Source organism: Gorilla gorilla, chromosome 10, assembly GCF_029281585.2.
Source record: "Gorilla gorilla gorilla isolate KB3781 chromosome 10, NHGRI_mGorGor1-v2.1_pri, whole genome shotgun sequence".
Classification (NCBI taxonomy): Eukaryota; Metazoa; Chordata; class Mammalia; order Primates; family Hominidae; genus Gorilla; species Gorilla gorilla.
This window is the reverse complement of record NC_073234.2, coordinates 39,628,349-39,648,288: the sequence shown is the minus strand read 5'-3', so window position 1 is coordinate 39,648,288 and position 19,940 is coordinate 39,628,349. Positions and strand designations below refer to the sequence as shown.

The window sequence follows — 19,940 nt, the reverse complement described above, 5'->3', positions numbered from 1 at the left end:
TATACACATATATATACACACACACATATATATACACATATATGTATCTATATGAAGATTAAATATTTAATATCACTTACTCTTTGTTGAACCCTGATTTAAGTCCCTTTGGGGAGTTTGGCTTTGGGAAGACTTTCCTTCAAAATAATCACACCAACAGTAATCTTGTAATAACATCTCAATGTTCACACACTTAATATTATGGTGGAAATATTAATTAGTCAAGAGATTTTGATAATTTAAATTTAAGTATATGAATAGGGAAAGGCCAGGGGAAGAAGGAGTAAAGTCCAACCTCAGAGACAAATAAGAGGTTTGTAGGAGAACAGTGCATTTAAAGAACTGTACAAAGGAACTTGGGTGTGATGGGTTAGTAGCACAGGCACAGTGTATATGAAGAAGTGGACAGAGGCCAGCTAATGGAATGCCATTTACGTTTGATACAGAGTATAGGTTTCCTATGAGGTTTACAATGAGGAGCCATGAAAGAATTTTAAATTGTTGTATGTAAAAATCACATAGGCCTGAGAACATTTTTCAGATAAAAAAGCAAATTTTGTATTTAAAGGGAATGAAACTAGCATAAAATCACTACTGGTAAGTGATTGGAAAAAAAAAAAAGATCCAATTCTTCATCTTTTTCAATAATCTAACCTTGCAATGTGACTTTGCAGCAACTTCCATCAAGAAGCGGAGTCTCTCCACTTCAGGGATATGAGCTGGCCCTGCTTTAAAAGAAAGAATGTGGCCAAAGTAATGGTGTGCCAGTTCTGAACCCGGGCCTCCCGATATTCATTTTCTCAGAACCCTGCTTTTGCTATGAGAACAAGCCATACTAGCTTGCTGGAGGATCAGACACCACTTGGTTCTCAAGCCAAGTTGTTCCAGTAAGACCATCCTAGACCAGTTTTCAGCCAGATACTTTCAATACATTTGAGAAAATCTAGACAACCTCAGCAGAACTGCCTGCACAACCACAGATACCAACAGATACGGGAGTGAGTCCAGCCAAGACCAGCAGACCCTCCCAGCTGACCCACAGACTTGGGAGCAATCATAGATGCTTATTGTTTTATGCCATCATGTTTTGGGGTGGCATGTTGCATAGCAGTAGGTAACTGCTATAACACCCTAACAAATCTTCCGTGATGCATTATGGGTAAACACAAAGAAAATTGTACTTCCAATTGAAAATCAAACATAAACCCTTAGAATACAAACCGATTGAAGTCTTTCTTCTGAAAAACACTCAGGCATTACTGAAGTTCATAATTATCAATATGATCTACCCTTATCAAAACAGTAAGCTTCTTTTTGGGGCATGTTCCTCCCTATTCTTCACAATCTCCCCATTTTACTTTCAGCCTATTCTCTCTCCAGTGCTGCCATGCAGCTCCAGTGCTTCATGGAATTTTTCTGGATTCTTCAGCTAAGTTGCTAAAAACTCAGTTTATTACCCCTCCCAGAAGGGTTATCATTTGAAAAGAAGGTAAAGCTTACTACTTATATTTTATTCACAGCACCTAAAACAGTTTTGGTGCAGAGTAGAAACACAAAAATATTTGTTAATAAATTAATGGATCTCTCTCCCTTATTACCCTTCCCTGTTAAAACTGCTCTCCATTTTCAGAGCTATTTCTAGTCTCTCTACCCCTCCCTAGATTCATAAACATTAATCTATTTTACTTGCCCTCCGAGTCAGGCTATACACTTTCAATGTCATGTATACTAACTCCCTACTATTTACCACTATGGATGTTAAAGTCCTGGCTCTGCTACTGACTATATGTGACACTAGGGAAATTACCTATCCTTTCTATGCCCCAATTTTCTTATTACAAAATGGTAATAACAATATTGCCTGTCTCAAGTAACAGTAAATTAAATAATATATGTAAAATACACAGAAAGAACTTGTGACAGAGTTAAGTACTCAAAAGAGGCTAGCCATTTTTTAAATCTTGCCTATCTTCATACAAAGATGATGCCAGCTATTCATTTTCACCCCTGCTCTGTCCAGATTGCAACACTGATGGACAGTGACACATCTCTACCCATTAAATGCTCTATATTGTGCCTTTACTATCTTTTGGGCTTTCAATGTCTAGAATCACCAAAGTTTGTTTCTGATATTTTCTGCTCTCATTAGGAAGAGCAGAAAACCCAAGTCCATCCCTTGTAAACCGAATAGATAAATCTTGTCTTCTGAAGACCTGTGTATGTCATTCTCTCAGCCCAGGGGCCCTTAAACGTTATGTCCCTTGGCCCCACTTTTGAATTTCTAGCTTCTCTCATCCTTGTTCACTTATCTCATTGAACAGAAGTATATATTCCTTTCTCACACTAACACTTCCATTTAATATTCCCATCCTCACCTATTCTTCCTCCAGGATGTTGATCTATTCCTTTTTTAAATCAATTTCTCTTTCTCCACTGACTGTTTGCCCTTGGCCAATAAACTCTTCTGGCCTCTCCTGCCAGAAAAAAATATTTTCACTTAGTCTGCCACTAAGTTTACTCATTTGCTTTCCTTTCAGCCACACAATTCTAAAAAAAGGTGATTTAAATATAACAGCTGCACACATTTCTCTCTTATTTAGTACATGTACCAGCTGGCCCAGACCCTTTTATGTCATATATGATATGAATCTATTATTTTCCATCAATATGATTTTCATGCAATTGAAGAGCAAACAGAACTGTCATATCTTCTGCAATGAAAGAACCACCATTTAACAAATAGTTACCATTAGATTCTGTGCTAAGCTCCTTGAATGTATTAACTCATTGAATCTTCACAACAATCCTATAAGGTAGACAGTGAAAGCATTTCCATTTTACAAATAAATAAGGATGCTGAACTTAATTAATTTTGTCTCATTTATCTGTTTATGATCTTGGAGCTAAAACTTAACTAAATCTCAGTAGCTCAGGCACAAACTGTTAACCACCCATGTGCTAATCATTACTCTGATGATTGCTCTTTGACTCGTGAGCTATCATACTACCAACACTGCTCTGTTGAAGGTCACCAAAGACCTAACTCCAAGTGCTTCTTCCCTGTTATAACCCCATAAGATTTACTATGGAACTTCTTCCTTACTCTGCATACATTATGTATTGCTTTCCGTCTAAATATGTATACTCCTTCCTTCATGGATTATTGTGTTTTACTCCTACACTTTTTACCTCTCTCTTTCCCTGCCTCATATTGCAGCATAGATACACATACTGTTATTTCTCTTGTATTAAGAAAATTACATTCCTTTTTAATTCTGCTTCATTGGCATAGCCACTACCTTACTTTTCTTTTTCACTTCCCATTGAAAAAGAAGTCTATGTATGCTAGTTCCACTTTCAAATTTTTCATTCTCTCCCCAACCCACTGAAATCTCAATTCTACAAGCATTCCATTGAAACTGCTCTTTCCAAGGCCAACAATAATCTCTAATTACAAATCCAATAAAACCTGTTCAGTCCTTATCTAACATGATCTGTCTAAATGTTTCATTGGCACTTTAAACTCAATAGACTTAAAAAATGAACTCATTGTTTTCGCCACCTGCCCCTCACCCTGCTTTACCTCCAAGTTTTTCTCTCATGTTTAGCTGAATTTCTGGTATTCCATTTTAGTAGGCTCAGGACCTCCTGTAGTTTTCTTCCTCATCTTCCTTTCATTCACCAATCATTTCACCCATCTCATTTCAACCTTTGCAAAAACCTTCATTAGAGGCTCTTAATTCTGGATGCATGCTAGAATCACCTGGGGAACTGTTTTAGAAATGCCTATGCACAGACCCTAATCCCAGACCGATTTAGAGAATCTCAGAGAGTTAGTTGGGGATGGACATTTTCTAAGGCTTCTCAAGTAATTGAAATTGCAACCAGGCTTGAGAGTCATAGTTTCACATTTTTGTCAGTCATATAGTCCAAACTCAGACTCTCAACAACTCTCTCCTAGATTATTTTAATACTTTCTAATTTCTTTGCATGCCCACAACCTCTCTTCTTTAAGACTTTCAAATACATTTTTGCTAAAATCTGTAAAACACAGCTTTACGGAACATGCACTGCCCTGCCATGTTCACATAACTTCTAGAATAAAATTCAATTGCTTTGCATAACAAGCCCATCCAGGAAAATGCTTAAGGTAAAGTGCATACCATTTAGTAACTTGCAATATATTGGAGAAAAACAAATATAAAAAATCAAAATAAATACGAAATGTTCATAAATCTATGTACCCACTTTCCCATTGGTTAGCATAGTGCCATAAAAACAGGGGCATGGAGAAAATATCTTCTGAAATAATTTGAAAGACCATTTTTAAGACTAAGCTTCAGCTAACCCCAAAATTCAATCTAGTCAAACATGCTTGTGTCCAGTAGGAATTCAATTATTGTCAGTTAATTGCCAGATAATTGTAATGTCTATACTAGTTTTCCCTATCTCACACAGTGCAAGTTAAAGCAATGAGAAAGAAATCTGCAAGAAATCTAAATATATTTATTTCAATGTTTTCTTCCCAAAGCATTATATATACAAAACAAGGACAGGAAGGAAGGAAGGAAGAAGGAAGGAAGGAAGGAAGGAAGGAAGGAAGGAAGGAAGGAAGGAAGGGAGGGAGGGAGGGAGGGAGGGAGGGAGGGAAGAAGGGAGGGAGGAAGAGGGGGAGAGTGGGGTAGGGGAGGGAGCAATGGGAGGGGATGGGAGGGGAGGAGAGAGGAGGGAGGGGTGGAGGGAGGGGAATTAAGGTAGGAAGGAAAAAAGAAAGACCCTTACTTTGATAGAAATAATAACGTTCTACCATGAGTTCTCTATGTGGGTAGCAGGGACAGAAGATACTCAGTATATGTCTCTCCAAACTTTTCACTTTCTCCAAGCAGAGTGTCCAGTGTCATCCTAATTCTCCCTGTTAAATTAGTGAGTCAAAGTGAGAAAGGGCTGGATAAGGAACAAATACAATTTGATTTCTTTGTTTCTTTACATCACCCTTTCATATGGATACATTATCTATGAATTGAGAAAATGATCAAAACTTTGAAATGATCAAGTCTCATTTAATCACTCAATTAATTACTATGCTATTAGTGATTATTATGGAAAGTCACAGTCGAATTGTATAGCATTGGTTGTAAATGGTGCAATTATTGTTATGGGAAATAAAGAATAAAATCAAAATTTCTTTTTATTTTAATCAGATGCAGATTCTCAGATCTCTTCCTACCCATTAAAAACAACAGCATATTTGAAATCACATATAGTACACTCTGATGTTAAAACTGCCATCTATTGTGTTAAGGCAACAAGAGTGTATAAAAAATAAAGTAAAATAAAACTATAGGATATTATTCCAAAAATAGAGGACTTCAAAAGAATTATCACAAATCAGTCACTCATTGGCCCATAGTCTCACACTGTAATCTCATCCCTGTTCCAGCATATTACAATGGATGGATACCAATTGTAAAAGGATTACACACACACACACACACACACACACACAGAGTTCATGTGAAAACTAGTGAGATATGAATTAGGTCTGTATTGAGTTAATAGCATTATACCAATGTCGATTTCCTGGTTTTGACAATGTTATATGGCTTTGTAAAATGTTATCACTGGGTAACATGGGTAAAGTTTTCAAAGAAACCCTCTGTGCTATTTTTTGTAGCTTCCTGTGAGTCTTAATCTTTAAAAATAAAAAGTTTTAAAAAAACTTTAAAGGTTAAATTATAGTCATATTTGTGATTTTAATATTTTCATATGTATTTTGAAAGATAAAGAGATCATTATCTTTAACAATTTTCATAAAATGAATTTTACATATTGCTAGCAAATTATGCCAGTGGTACTCATAGTCAAGATGGGCAAGTAGCGTAAGTGTTAAGTATATCTATTTCAATTGTATCCTAGCAAAGAAGCACTCATATATTGGAACCTTGTGTAAATGGCAAGATTTGCCATGGATCTTTATTTAAAAAAAAAAGATTGAAGAATTTATGTCATCTTCCCCAGGAATTCAGAGGTTTCCCTGGATAATAACTGAAATGCTTTTAAAATAAAACACAGAAAACAGATCTATAAATGTAATTTATGAAAGAGAGTCCATTTTTATATCCCAATTTTATTCACCTTTTCTGAATAGTCACAACATTAATCTACTGGGGATAATCTAGTTAGTATATTTGAAATTCCATGTTTTTTTTCTATTATATGCATGTATTACACTTGTATATAATACAGAGTTTCCAGTGTTGATTTAAAGAACATAGTTTAAAAAATGAGAAGCATGATGTATAATTTCAAATCTCAAACAAACCTAGGACAAATTCATAATTTCCAAACAGTATAGTTTTTCACTTGGTTACAAAGAAATTAATGATATTCTAATTGATGCAGAAACCCCAGGGCAACTTTTTTTTTTTATAATTTCATATAGTCTTGAGCCATTGTGAAAATCCACTCAAAGCCATCTAATTCATTTTATGCATGATTAAAATGGAGGCAGAAAGCCATTTCATTCCATGAACTTATGAGACAGTGGATTTTAGTTCAATGTGAGATACATACTTTTCAGATTTTATTTTTAACCAATTTTACATTTTTAGTTGTTCTTCCCAGGAAAGTGTCTGAGTAGTGTTGTGGCCTTTGAATATTGTCACAAACTAATAGACCAAAGCTCCCCAGGATATATGGGCCTCCATCCTGGAAACCAACATATGTCTAACTGACCACGTCAGTGAGTTTTTAGAATACAAGGTATTTCCATACCTTCTTCCATACCACCTTCCATGATGGAAATTCTAACAGGACAATTTTTGAAGCATCTTCTGAACAGTCTAAAATGAGTAAAACACAGAAATCCTTCTCCTTGCATTCCTTCAAACTATAGGTTTACACAATATTGTTACAGAATGGCTATGTACTTTTCTTTCTTCTCTCCCTTCATATCACAAATGAAACAAAATAAATGTAGTACAAAATTATACATTCTATAACTTAGAAAAAAAAAGTACATACATGTTTAAGGCCTTTAAATATTTATGACTTTCCTGTAGAACCAAAACCATAAACGTTAAAATCGCTACAAAAATGTCACAAAATATTGGCCTAACAAATTGTTTGAATAGGAAAACTGTAAGCAAATATTTATAAATTTGAGACTGAGGAAAATGAACAATTTTTTCTATCAACAGATTGAACAAATATATAAGCATTCAAACAGTCATTGGGATCAAGCAAAAGAAAGTCTTTTAAAATGAGATAGGACAGTTTTTTAAAAAATACTGGAAGAAATCTAAGTGAATAATGTTCAAGCTAAGAAATCAGAAACTCACATGCATCCCTGTCAATTTTTTTGAAACTGAAGGCTATCCATTAACTTGACTGCTCATTGCTGATTTCTGTGAAGGGAATAAGTAAACATAAAAAATTAAAGAAAAGCTCACTTAAAAAAAACAGAAAGGGAGAGTGCTGTAGAGGTACAAAGTATTATATAATGAAAATGGCAATCCAGTTCTAACTACTACCTATTTGACAAAGAGCTTCAGCAGGGTGTTGTTAGCCTTAGGGAAATATGTCAGCTTGTCTATACATTCTTATATGATTGATTTATTCAGATAACTATTACTTGCCAACATTATTACCAATGGATATATATTTCCATTCCTTTAACAAAAGCAACTTTAAGATGTTAAAACATGTAGGCTTTCCGAGCTCCAAGATTAGGATATAAATAAAATTGTCTCAGTCTACACCATGCCAGAGGAAAAGTTCTCAAAGGAAATGTCATTAAAGCCATGTGTAGTCCCACTAGCAAATGAACATAGGACCCAGGAACACATCCAGGACAGAAGGACAGTGCACTTGGGATACAGCTTGCAGAAACAAGAAAAGTAGTCACATCTGGAGCCAATAACTCAAAAGGTGACTGTCTCTAACATCACCCTGAAAAAAACAACTCTTCACCAGCTCCGCAGACAGTGACTTCAAATTCTTTTAACAATTTACAAGTTGAACACAGTTCAAATCTGCTGAAATCTTCACGACATGGAAGTTCATGTCTGACTTTTAAAAAGTCTTGATTTCAAGAAGAGGCCATGAAATCCCTTGGAAATAGACTATTGAGCGCCTCTTTCAAGTGGTATAAAAATCTTCAAGATCACCTCAGGAGTTAAGTTTCTATGCGCATGTTCAATGTCATCAGCCTTGAGGATCACTTGATTTCTCCTGGGTTAATGGGTTACCTACAAAGGAAGGAGAAAATATAGTCAACATTTCATAACATACCGATAATCTTAAAACTCAACACAATTAAAAATTAATAGATAACTCAAAATGCTGGTGTTTGCTATATCAAATACATTGCTTAATTTTAAAGGACTAACAGATGCAGGTATTTCCATCATATAAAAATATACTTTTTTTCTCACTATCATCTCACAATATTTTTAAAGCCATTTGCACAATTATCCAAGTGAATACAACTGTGACTAGAATTATCCCAACTGGTGACAACAATATCCCTCTCAGACCCAGAGAGTGATTCTGGAATCCTTGTTTTTTTGCACAGGCTTGGTAGCCATAACCCAAATATCACAAACACATCATACTAGGCCTCAGTGAAGAAAGACCTTTGTTCCCAGCAACACAGTCACATCATATTCTCAAAAAGCCCTTGGGGATTGGTTCCATAAAGTTCATTTTTGAAATAGTTTAAAAATTGAGGGTTTATTTGAGTCAATTATATTTGAAAAATTATATTTGAAAAAAAATCTGTTTATGGGGGACAAAAATATCTGAGGAAAGAAACAATAAGGAATAGAAAAATGTTGTACCAAATGTTAAAGGTGCCCCAAAATTTTCATAAAATTGATTAGAATATACTATTAATGCTATTTTAAGTATCACTAAAAACATTCATACTAACTTCACACCTACGAAAGTCCAAAGACCATTTGTGTACAGGAAAAAAGAATAATAAACAGATAGAATACCTGATACATATATACATACATATCTATGTATGCATAGATACAGAGGAAAACACACAGAGAGAGGGAGAAGAAGAGAGAGGGAGAAGGAGGGGAGAGGAAAAGAGATTTTGAGAGAGAGAGAGGATAGAGGGAGAAAGAGGGGAGAGGAGAAGAGATTACCAACACAGTAGAAATATCTCGATTTCTGCTGTGTTAATAAATTTCTAATTCTATTCTAATATCAGGCAGGGTATTTAGAGAGTTACCTAACAGTTCTTTTCTAGGAATGGCTAAAACAAAAAGTGATTTTAAAAAATTATTGTCAAAATTTTGATTTTATTCTATTAAGTGACATTGTTACTTGTCCTTTGAAAAACATTACAAAAGTCCGTTTGGTTTCATCGTTTTCTGATCAATTATGTAAAAATGAATATATTAAACAAAATAATAAGCTAGCTAGACTTTGCTATGGCTAGTCTCAAATTATACTACCAAAGGGAGATGGTACAAAAGGCAAAAAAGTGTTTTCATGCATGGAGGCAGTCATCTCATTTCTGTCTCAGTGGTCTGCTAGCACTCCCGAGGAAGGAGTTCTTTGCCTGCGTATTTGAAGTGTTTTACTCCCATGCACAGAACCATGGAAGAAGTTGTCCTGAGGATGGAGGGTTGGAAACACATGAAGAGCCTACTGAATCTTTGAGATTCTGGGAGCAGGAGATATCTTAGGCATAGCAGCGATCTCATTATCAATTATCAACTATCAATCTGCCTGCCATTCAGGAGTCATCATACACAATTTCTGTGAAGGGCTCCCAAATTGAGTATGAATGTGGACCATATTTTCAAAACTAATGCTGAAAAGACAAGAAAAGAGAGGGGAAGCTATATGTGTGTGTGTAAAAGACGGAGAGAGGAAATTGAGAGAGAAAGAGAGAGAGAGGAAATTGAGAGAGAATAAATGGTTTAGCCTCTGCTGTTGCTCAGTGTAGCCAAATGGAGAAACATGGCGGAAATGAACTGCATGAATGTGGTGCCATGACTCTATGATAACAAGTGACGTGTCCTCTTGATCCACTTCAAGCTCAGGTTCTAAGTAATCTATTAGTGAGTATAATAGATGCATTCCTATATCTTCATTTCAAGCTAAATATTTGACTCTACTAGTTTATATAAAGTTGAGAAATGATCCTCTCAGCTATTTATATATTAAAACTTTGCTCTCATATAATTTTGAAAATAGACATCTAAATTAAAAGTATAACACAAAAGGCTTATAAAACTAAAACAATTTTTTTCTCCATTTCTGTAGAGAAAAAACATAGATATACACACACACACATAAACATACAAACACATATAAATAAGGATATAACCCATATCCTCAAAAACATCATAAACATCCATTTTCATGATGATATCTTTCTATCAGCTAACATAATTGCTAGAGAAACAAAATTTAAACATGACTAAAAGAAGTAATTGTCTAAATACACATGGATTACAGCATAATTAAAGCAACCTATTCTCACACCTAAGTTTTACACAATATTCCTGGATTACTAATTTTAAAAATATTCTAGCATATGAGATGAAGAATATGGTATAAATCATTTCTAATATTAGATGAAAGTATGCAATCTAATACTTGATTTTTTTTTTGATTATTTGATTTTGACCAAGAGGACACATGGTGATTCGGCATCAAGAGCTCTGTATTTAGGCCAGAATGGCAGTATTGCCATGAAGATCAAGTATTATAATGTTATTTAACACCTAGCTTTGTCAACCCTGAACAACTATAAAAATAAAAGGTCTGGATTTTAGGAGTGATTTTTTTGCTTTTGAACGTATAAATCTTTAACAAGAGAGCCACTAAAAGTAGAATGAACGAATCACACTATTAAATTTAGCCTAACGCTTCCTCCTTACATATTTTAAGTTCAGCCTAAAGGTTTCTCTGTACATCATAAACTGTAACCTAAATGGAGGTGTAAACACAATGTAGCCCACTCTTACACCAATCACCGAGTTTTGGCCAATCAAAGGTGGCCAACTGTTCAAACTGTGTTCAAATAAGGCAGATGCTGAGCTGTAACCAATCTGGCTGTTTCTATACCTCACTTCCGTTTTCTCTATGTCACTTTCCTTTTTCCGTCTATAAATCTTCCACAACGTGTCTGTGCTGGAGTCTCTGAGCCTACTCTTGCTTGGGAGACTGCATGATTCACAAATTGTTCTTTGCTCAATTTAATTCGGCTAAAGTTTTTCTTTGAACAATACTAACAGACATTCATGAAAGTTTAGAGAACTGCATTGAAGGAATTAACGCCTAACTAATGACTCATCCTTTTCAACACAAAATAAGGATGAACATGTATAAATATCTACATGTGCTGGTAGCACCCTCCCTGACAACCTCAGAGTTTGCACTAAACAAGATGGGAAAACCAAAGGTTTAAAAATGTATAGGAAAATGATTCTAAATATAGGTACATTATCACCAATTGAAAAAGTTTACTATGCAAGGTCCAAATACTATTTGCAAATGAAATTATTACCTAAAATTAAACAAAAATATCAACCTTTTATGATTTGTATGCTCATTTTAAATAAATATGAGTGACCCAAGTTTAAATTCTGGCATGCTGGGGGGGAAACATATTTTAAATGTCATTTTACCTTTTGTAGACCCTAAACTGGAACACCCTGATATGCAAGATTTGCTTAAGCAATATTTATACAATCCAACATTTTAAAAAGTATAAGTAATCGTTAATATATCAAATTAAGCATTGCCATATTTTTACAACTTAAATAATACTCTTTCATTCAAACTGTATTTTTTGGAAGAGGCCAAGTACTAAGTTATACCTTCTAAGGAAGATTTTTGGCAAGTTTTCAGTAACTAAAAGCAGGAGGTTGCAATAAAATCAGTTTTACAGGATGGGAGATAGCATTTGCTACCATGAATGCACACTATCTTCTTGTTCTGAAGGCAATAGATATAAAATACTGCATGAGGGAGAGAAATGGCCCTATGATTGTTATGGTTATACCTTGAGCTTCATGCGCTATAATCACTATCTCAGGAAATTTGCCTTTCCAAAGGCAATATTTTACATAGCTGTTCTTTTTTACACAAATCTTATTTGTGTGTGCCGCACACCAGCCAGTTTGGTAAGTGAAACTACTGGGCTGCTGAACACACATAAAATGCAGAAATAATAATAGCTTTTCTGTCACAAGCAGGACGCTACCCTGGTAGCAATCAACCAAGATGAAGATGCTAATCTGGTAACATTAAGCAAAAAGTAGTAATTATTTAAGATCAAGGCACCCACTTATCACAGGCCAACAAAACAATTATAGGGCCCTGATTAGATTTCTAAACAACTCATGCTAAAATCATGTCTTTAAGTCTGTTCAACAATTTAAATTGAGAAAATAAAACCTGGTTAATGACATATATGATATTAGTTAAATTTGAAATTAGGTGAACTCAATTATTTATACGGTTTCCATTTTATTGTTTGAGTATTGTGAAACTTCCTCTGCCAATCTTCAAGTTAAAGTAAATTACAAAGTTGGAAGGAAATTCAATAATCTATTCTGTCCTTTTATAAAATTCTTAAATCTTAAAATTCTTACAATCATTATATTGAAGCCTAAAATTCCTTTTTCCCCCTGTTCAAGTCCTGCTGACTAGGTTATCCGCAGGAGGTAACATATTATGGTGAGAGGCATAATGACAAATAGCTCAGGCTTTGTTCAGCAGACTGCCCAGGTTCAAATCCTTGCCTTATCACTTTCTAACACTATGGGGTTGAATAAATTATTTAAACTAGCTGACCCTTGGCCTCCCTGTGTGTAATACGCTATTGTGATTAAATCAGATAATCCAGACAAAGTGCTTGTCCCATTAAATGCCTTTTAAATATTAGTAGGTGGTAGAAGTAGAAATTCTCAAACAAGATACAAAAGGTGATACATAGGATACCTATTGGAGGGCAGTATTACTTCTTGTTTCTCTAAAAATATTGACTTAATTTTCTGTTGCTTATAGTGATTCATCTTGCAATTATTTCTTTTCATAATCTTGTTATGTTAATAATAAAAGTCACATATTAAAAATGAAGCACTGGCCAGGCGTGGTGGTTCAGGCCTGTAATCCCAATGCTTTAATTTATTTATTTATTTATTTATTTTTTTTTTTTTTGAGATGGAGTCTCGTTCTGTCACCCAGGCTGGAGTGCAGTAGTGCTATCTCGGCTCACTGCAAGCTCTGCCTCCTGGGTTCATGCCATTCTCCTGCCTCAGCCTCCCAAGTAGCTGGGACTACAGGCGCCCACCACCACACCCAGCTAATTTTTTTGTATTTTTTTTTAGTAGAAATGGGGTTTCACCATGTTAGCCAGGATGGTCTCAATCTCTCGACCTCGTGATCTGCCCTCCTCGGCTTCCCAGAGTGCTAGGTTTACAGGCATGAGCCACTGCACCCAGCCAATCCCAGTGCTTTAAGAGGCTGAAGCAGGAGGATTGCTTGAGGCCAGGAGTTTGAGACCAGCCCGGGCAACATGGCAAGACCCCTCAAGACTCTACAAAAAAAAAAAAAAATTAAAAATTAGCCAGTCATGATGGTGCACACCTCTAGTCCCAGCTACTCAGGAGGCTACAGGGAGGACTGCTTGAGCCCAAGAGGTCATGTCTATAGTGAGCTATGATCTTGCCAATGCACTCCAGCCTGGATAACACAGTGAGACTGTCTAAAAAAAAAAATTGTAAAAATAAAAATTAAGAAAAAAATGAAGCACGACTTTGATGTTCCATGAAGGTAGGATGCCTGTTTTCAATGCTCAGTTCTGCTAATGATTTACTGGGTAAAACAGAAATACTATTAGCATCTGCATCATAGATTGTCTGAGCTGAGAAGTAAATGAGTTAATAGGTTACATGCTTAAAACAGTATGAGGAACCTAATGAGTGCTAAAGAAGTATTAACTATTATTATTCAGATATGTGTAAATTTTTAGCCATCCAATGTATTAAATTCCCAGGTTTTGCCTCTGATTGTTTCTGCACATATGTTACTAGTCTTCTCTGATACAGAATTCCATTTTTTTCTAACTCTTTGTCTTTCTAATAAACCAGCTACCATCAGACTTTGCAGAAAGGATACATATTTAGGAAGTTGGCACTTCACTTTATCTACACTTAAAAAATAAATGGGATATTATTATGCCAAAAAAATGCAGATTTGCAAATTTCCCTATTCTTTATTGATGGTTCTTCTGATATTATTTTTCTTTGAGTTCTACCCCATATCCCAGATTTTTTTATATTTCAGTTGTTCCATTTGCTAGTCTACAACATATTTGTGAAATCACTGCCAAATTTCCACAGCATCAATGTAAATCTTATATGATATTAGCTTAATTTAAAAAAAATTCTCTTCTCCAATATGTTCATTAAAATCATGTTATGAGGAACTATTAAACAATATTTATATAATAGAAGTGAAAATGCATTATGAACAATAGAAGTGAAAATGCATTATGAACATTGCAGTCAATTTCATTTTAAAAAGTTAAATTTTCACTAAAATATCCATGTTATTAGATAAACATTTATTTTTGGACTGATGAGCACTCTTTAGTTAAACAACTGGAAGACAAGGAAATGTGGTAATACTTCTAAGAGGAGGCAGAAGGATTAAATGCAGTGCATGGTCAATCCTTTTAAGATGGCTGCTTAATAACATCACAGATAGGCACAATTTCAAACTAACATTACAATAAATTTAACTTATTCGATAAAGGTAAAAGGGAGAATAGAATACCTTCATCATTCTAAGTGCTGATTTGAATGAACTCTTCCTTTCTTTGAATATAATTGCTACTTCACTGCAAATGTATTTTTTAATGTAGCTCTTACACATACATGAAATAAGCTCTTGCTTCACTTTTTGTGTACTAAATGCGCAATTAAAACATCATTACTCTGCAGTAGCAGGTTTTCTCATTTAAGCTTGAGAAAAGCTGCCATTACATTGGTCGTAACTATATGTGAATACACTTGTCATATCTTAAAGCACCTCATGCAATGAGGTATTATGAAATGAAAGACACCTATTGGTCTGGGATATTCACGCATGAGCAAGCTGACCAGACAACTTTCAGGTAAGGTAAGGCACTATAAGACAATGACATATGAATCACTTTTATAAATATACTCATCTATGTGAAAATTAAGCCTATATTTTACTTTCATGATGATGGAGGTGACTCCTAGAGACCTGAAAACCATTGTATTTTCATACCACAGCTTAGTTTTACCTCCAAAGAACTGCTTTTGCCAGACTGGCCTGAACATTTATTTTAACACTTTGAGATATGTTTAATACTTCAGCTAGGATCAACATTTCCACTAAAGGACCTTGAACTTTACTCAGTTATCTATTTTATAAATTCTTGAAAAATTTAACAGCCTTGGGTGAGTGGAAAGAGTAATTTCAAACAACAGCATTTCTGTAGCTAACTGATTATATTTAGGTGTAAATCAGTGTGAGTCTCCAGACTTGGCATATAATCTTTCTAGACTTCTGGAAAGAAACGGAATACCAGATATGCCTGAATGGGGCAGCCTCATTCTGCAAATCAGGAGACCAGGGTTTTATACCAGTGTTTCTACCTGCTGGTTCTAGAACTCTGGATAAGTCACTTAAAAAAAATACCTGAAACTTGAGTTTTGTCTACCAAGCACATTGGTTGGAGTCAGTGAGCTTCTGACTCACTTCTTGCCTCCAACTGCTATGACCTTTCTTAAGAAACACTACTTCTAAATGGGATAAAATGTCGTTTTGACGGCCTAAATTCTTCAGTGGTATAACCACTTTGAAGACTTCATTTTCTAAAAGGCCTAATCATTATATCAGAATGCAGAACTAGTGAGCTCCTACCACATATACAACATCTGTCCATGGCTTTCAGCTTCCTATGCTGTGCAAATGCAGATCTTGACTGGAAATGAATCTTTTGAACAGATGGACCTGAGCTGTTTCTTGGAACTTTGAAAGCTGTACAGTGTGCCTGCCATGAACTATTCTACGTGACTCATGGAAGTAGATGACTGTTTGTGTTGCCATTTATGCACATTCATCCACTCAGAAGCAGATCAGCCGTTTCTCTCTGGATGACATTCAATGCTAGCAAAACAAAGCATTTTCTGCTTTTTAAGTAGCTAATAAATTCCTTTGACACTTTAAAAAACATTTGTTAAGACAAGACTTTACTTCCCCTTCCCTTGGTATCCCAACACACACACACTGTGTTTGTTTCAGGTGCAGAATCACACACACAAAATTAAGATAATGGTGAAAGTCAACAGCATATGGAATAAGGAGAAATCTCTTGAAGACATTCAAAAAATCCTTAAGTCAGGAAAACAATTATTTTAAATGCCTCAAGGAAATCTGAGCAGGCTTTTTAAGATATTTATTCTATATGCCAGCATAGTTCATACATTTTTACAGACAGTTGAGATTCTGAACTCAATTCAAAGGTACTTTACCTGCTAAATTTGATATTAAGTTCATTTTTTTAGACTAGCCTTTCATTTGTAGAAGAGTAATTTGAATTGATAGTTTTTATCCACTTTCTGCCAGAAAGCTTTACTTTATAAGTTTCAATCTGGTCAAGAATCACCGGTCTCACTACAGAAGCTTTAAAAATTGTACTTTAAAAAATGAGTTTAAGATAGTTGGAGTTGGGGGTGAAGAAGATCTGAAACTTGGAAGAAATTCCTTTTCACAGCCTAGAGAGCATTTTCTCTTAACTTCTTTGTTGGTTTGTGTTACAAACACAAATGGCTCTTAGGGACAACCTTTCCTTGAGATACTGAAACCACCTTTGCAAAAACTGTATCAGGGAGAAAATTATGGCAGTTGGGGGGATCTAATCTAGCCAAACCCTATCTTGCCTTTGGCATTCAACCTGATCTTAATTATTTCTGGGTTTAAGCCAAGCTAACTTTGGAAGACATTCAGTTTATAGTTTAAGTAATAATAGCCTTTCCCCAAAACTCAACCACCTTTGTAAAGCTAAGGAAAGATCACCACGGTAGGAGGATAGAGGAGCCTGAATTCTGCTAAGGCATAGACATAAACAATTGCCAGCCATTGTTCTAGATGTCACAATGGATGCAAATTCTCCAATTACTTCTACAGATAACATCACTGTTGTAGAACCTAATATGGGTCTTTTGAGATATCTTTTCAGGGTTTTTGCATGCCTGACACCAATGGCTCCACCTGTACCCAAGCAATTCAGCCCACAGGAGGACGGTTTCCCACACCTTTATGACTGCATCCCCAACCAACAGCAGCAAGCAATTATTCCCTAGCCACTCCCAGCCCTTCCCTCAAACTATCTTTGAAAAACCCTAGCCCCCAGATTATCAGAGAGCTTGATCTGAGTAACAGCGTCATCTCCTGTGTGGCATGGCTGGCCTCTGATCAATTAAATTATTTATTGCAATGCCGTGGTCTCTATGAATTGATTTTGTTTGTGCAGCGGGCAGGAAGAACCTTTAGGGCGGTTACACACCTGTCTGAATGAAGAATATGTTGCTGTCACTTAAAAGGACTTGATGTAACCTGTGAAAGGACAAAAGCAGTACCAGAAGTTTGTGAGAACATGCCAGAAGCAGCATATGGAGATGGAGCATTCTCTCCGCTCCATCCCTATCATCTTCCATAAAATTAAGAGATGATCATTCTATACGTGGTAAATCTTTTATTTTAAAAATCCCCTTCTGTAAATTTCAAACTAAAATCCATTTTCTGAAGGATAGGGCAACATAGATGGTGATGTTTAACATGTTGGGTGCTTTTGCTTTTTTTTTTTTTTTTTTTTTTGGTTTCCTAGATGTAGTTCTTTTTGGACTTTTCTGATAACAACCATCATAGTTCAGTAATCTTGAATTTCCAAAGTGTGTCAAAATAAAAATGCTTAAATCTAATTATTTATAATGCTTAGATGCAGGTATGAAATAATATTCAATTATGGGGCAATTTAAATATATAAAGAATGGACCATTAGGTAAGAATGCAGCCTTTATTTGGTTTATGGAGATTAAGTGAAAGTCTGATGGCTCAGTACTTTTCATGCTTATTTCCAAATAATAGCGCTTTGAACACTAACAGAAGTCCAAGAATACACCCAGATTTTTGTAGTATCCATTTCCTATTTTGGGGAAAACAATACTGCAGAGCCATTGTAGGTGACATAACATAATGGCTCTTTGTGGCCAATTATTTGTTCAGTGTACGGGCCTCACATCAGTTTAAAGAATGATGCCTCTCTCTACTTTTTAATAACAATAATCCAATGCCTTTCTTTACTGACCACTGAGGCAGTTCTTTGCCCTCTGACTCCCTAAAGCTGTACCAAGTTCATTGTCCCCTCTGAAATCAGGGGCACTTAAATGCTAATGGTAACCACAAGAAAGAATAGGTCACAGTTAATCCTGTTAGCACCGTGTACACACCTGCTGCTTTAAACCAAGACGGGAGTTCATTTCTGGAGTTGTTTTGAATCTTTACTTCTCAATGAAACTTCTGTCCCTTCCTTAGAATCCGACCAACACTAGGATTCGCCACAACTAGTGCTCCAACATGGAGCCAAAACTTTTTTGAGTGTGGAGAAATCAAAAATTGTCATCAGGCACAGCAGAAACCTTCTCTTTCTACTTCTCCATTCGAACTTGAAGAGTTTTACACGTTTGCCTAAGGAACAAACACATGTCAGGCACTCCACTGTTTAACAGATTATTACAGAAAGCAAACCTGGGAGAAAGGGGACATTACAACAAGCATAACGGGACAACAAGACAATAATGTCCTTTACCTCCAAAAAAGCTCACAGTGGGGATAGGTTTGTATCTCTCTTAGAAGATTATATAATCTTAGTACATCATTTTTTAATTTCAAAGAGACACGCACCTTTAAATGGGAGTAAAATAAACAGTTTTTACAAGAAATTTTAAAAAAAAGGACAGTAAGCATTTCTTGTGAGTATTTGGGGAGCATTCTGCACAAACCTAAGAAAAAAGTTCATTAAAAGCAAGGAAGAAAGTAGACAGAAATCAAGACATAGTCATCTAAGCGCAAAGTGTAAAATAATTGTAGAAACAATATTAGGTAGTAATAATAAATTATAATTCAAAGATAAAATATTTGTGATCTTAACCATTCATAGCCTTGCCTGATCATCCATGCCTAGAGTAATTTATAATTTGCTGAGGCAGGAATTTGAACCATACACACTTTAAGGGTGATAAATGGAACCAAGTCACTTAACCAACATATGGGTCTAGTCACCCCTGGGCGGCATTCATTTTTCAAGCCAACTTTGTTGCTCTCTAATCATTATTAATTATGTAATCCTCATTAACAGTCAGAATGAGATTCATGACATATTTCAGTTGTAACTTATGATATTTTATAGATATAGATAGATGTTTAAAAGTTTTATTGGCCAGGTGCAGTGGCTCACGCCTGTTATCCCAACACTTTGGGAGGCCAAGCGGGTGGATCACCTGAGGTCAGGAGTTCGAGACCAGCCTGACCAACATGGTGAAACCCCGTCTCTATTAAAAGTACAAAAAATTAGCTGTGAGTGGTGGCGGTTGCCTGATCCCAGCTACTCTGGAGGCTGAGGCAGGAAAATCACTTGAACCTGGGAGGCAGAGGTTGCAGTGAGCCAAGATCATGCCATTGCACTCCAGCCTGGGTGACAAGAGTGAGACTCTCTCTCTCAAAAAAAAAAGTTTTATTTATACTCCCTTTTCCAAAGTACTCCAGCGATATCAAAACATACTATTTGAATTTCAAATATTTGAAGAATAATTCAGTAGTTGAGAGAAAAATATGAGTAACAATAATAAATAATAAATCGTATGTAAATT

The 19,940-nt window shown here is 35.5% G+C and overlaps 1 protein-coding gene across 7 annotated transcripts in view; it reads right to left on the bottom strand.

Annotated features, from left to right (window-relative positions):
* Window positions 1-6,111: 6,111 nt before the first annotated feature.
* TAFA2 (TAFA chemokine like family member 2) overlaps window positions 6,112-19,940 on the bottom strand; it is a 537,284-nt gene continuing 523,455 nt past the window's right edge. For 6 of the 7 annotated variants that reach the window (XM_055358109.2, XM_055358111.2, XM_055358110.2 and 3 more), the window contains one exon: window positions 6,112-8,249. In XM_055358109.2, the coding sequence (XP_055214084.1) occupies window positions 8,238-8,249 (12 nt within the window). In that variant the 3' untranslated portion in view covers window positions 6,112-8,237. Of the gene's footprint in view, window positions 8,250-17,578; window positions 17,629-18,521; window positions 18,760-19,940 lie in introns of all 7 variants that reach the window. The other variant, XR_010129313.1, reaches the window with a different exon arrangement.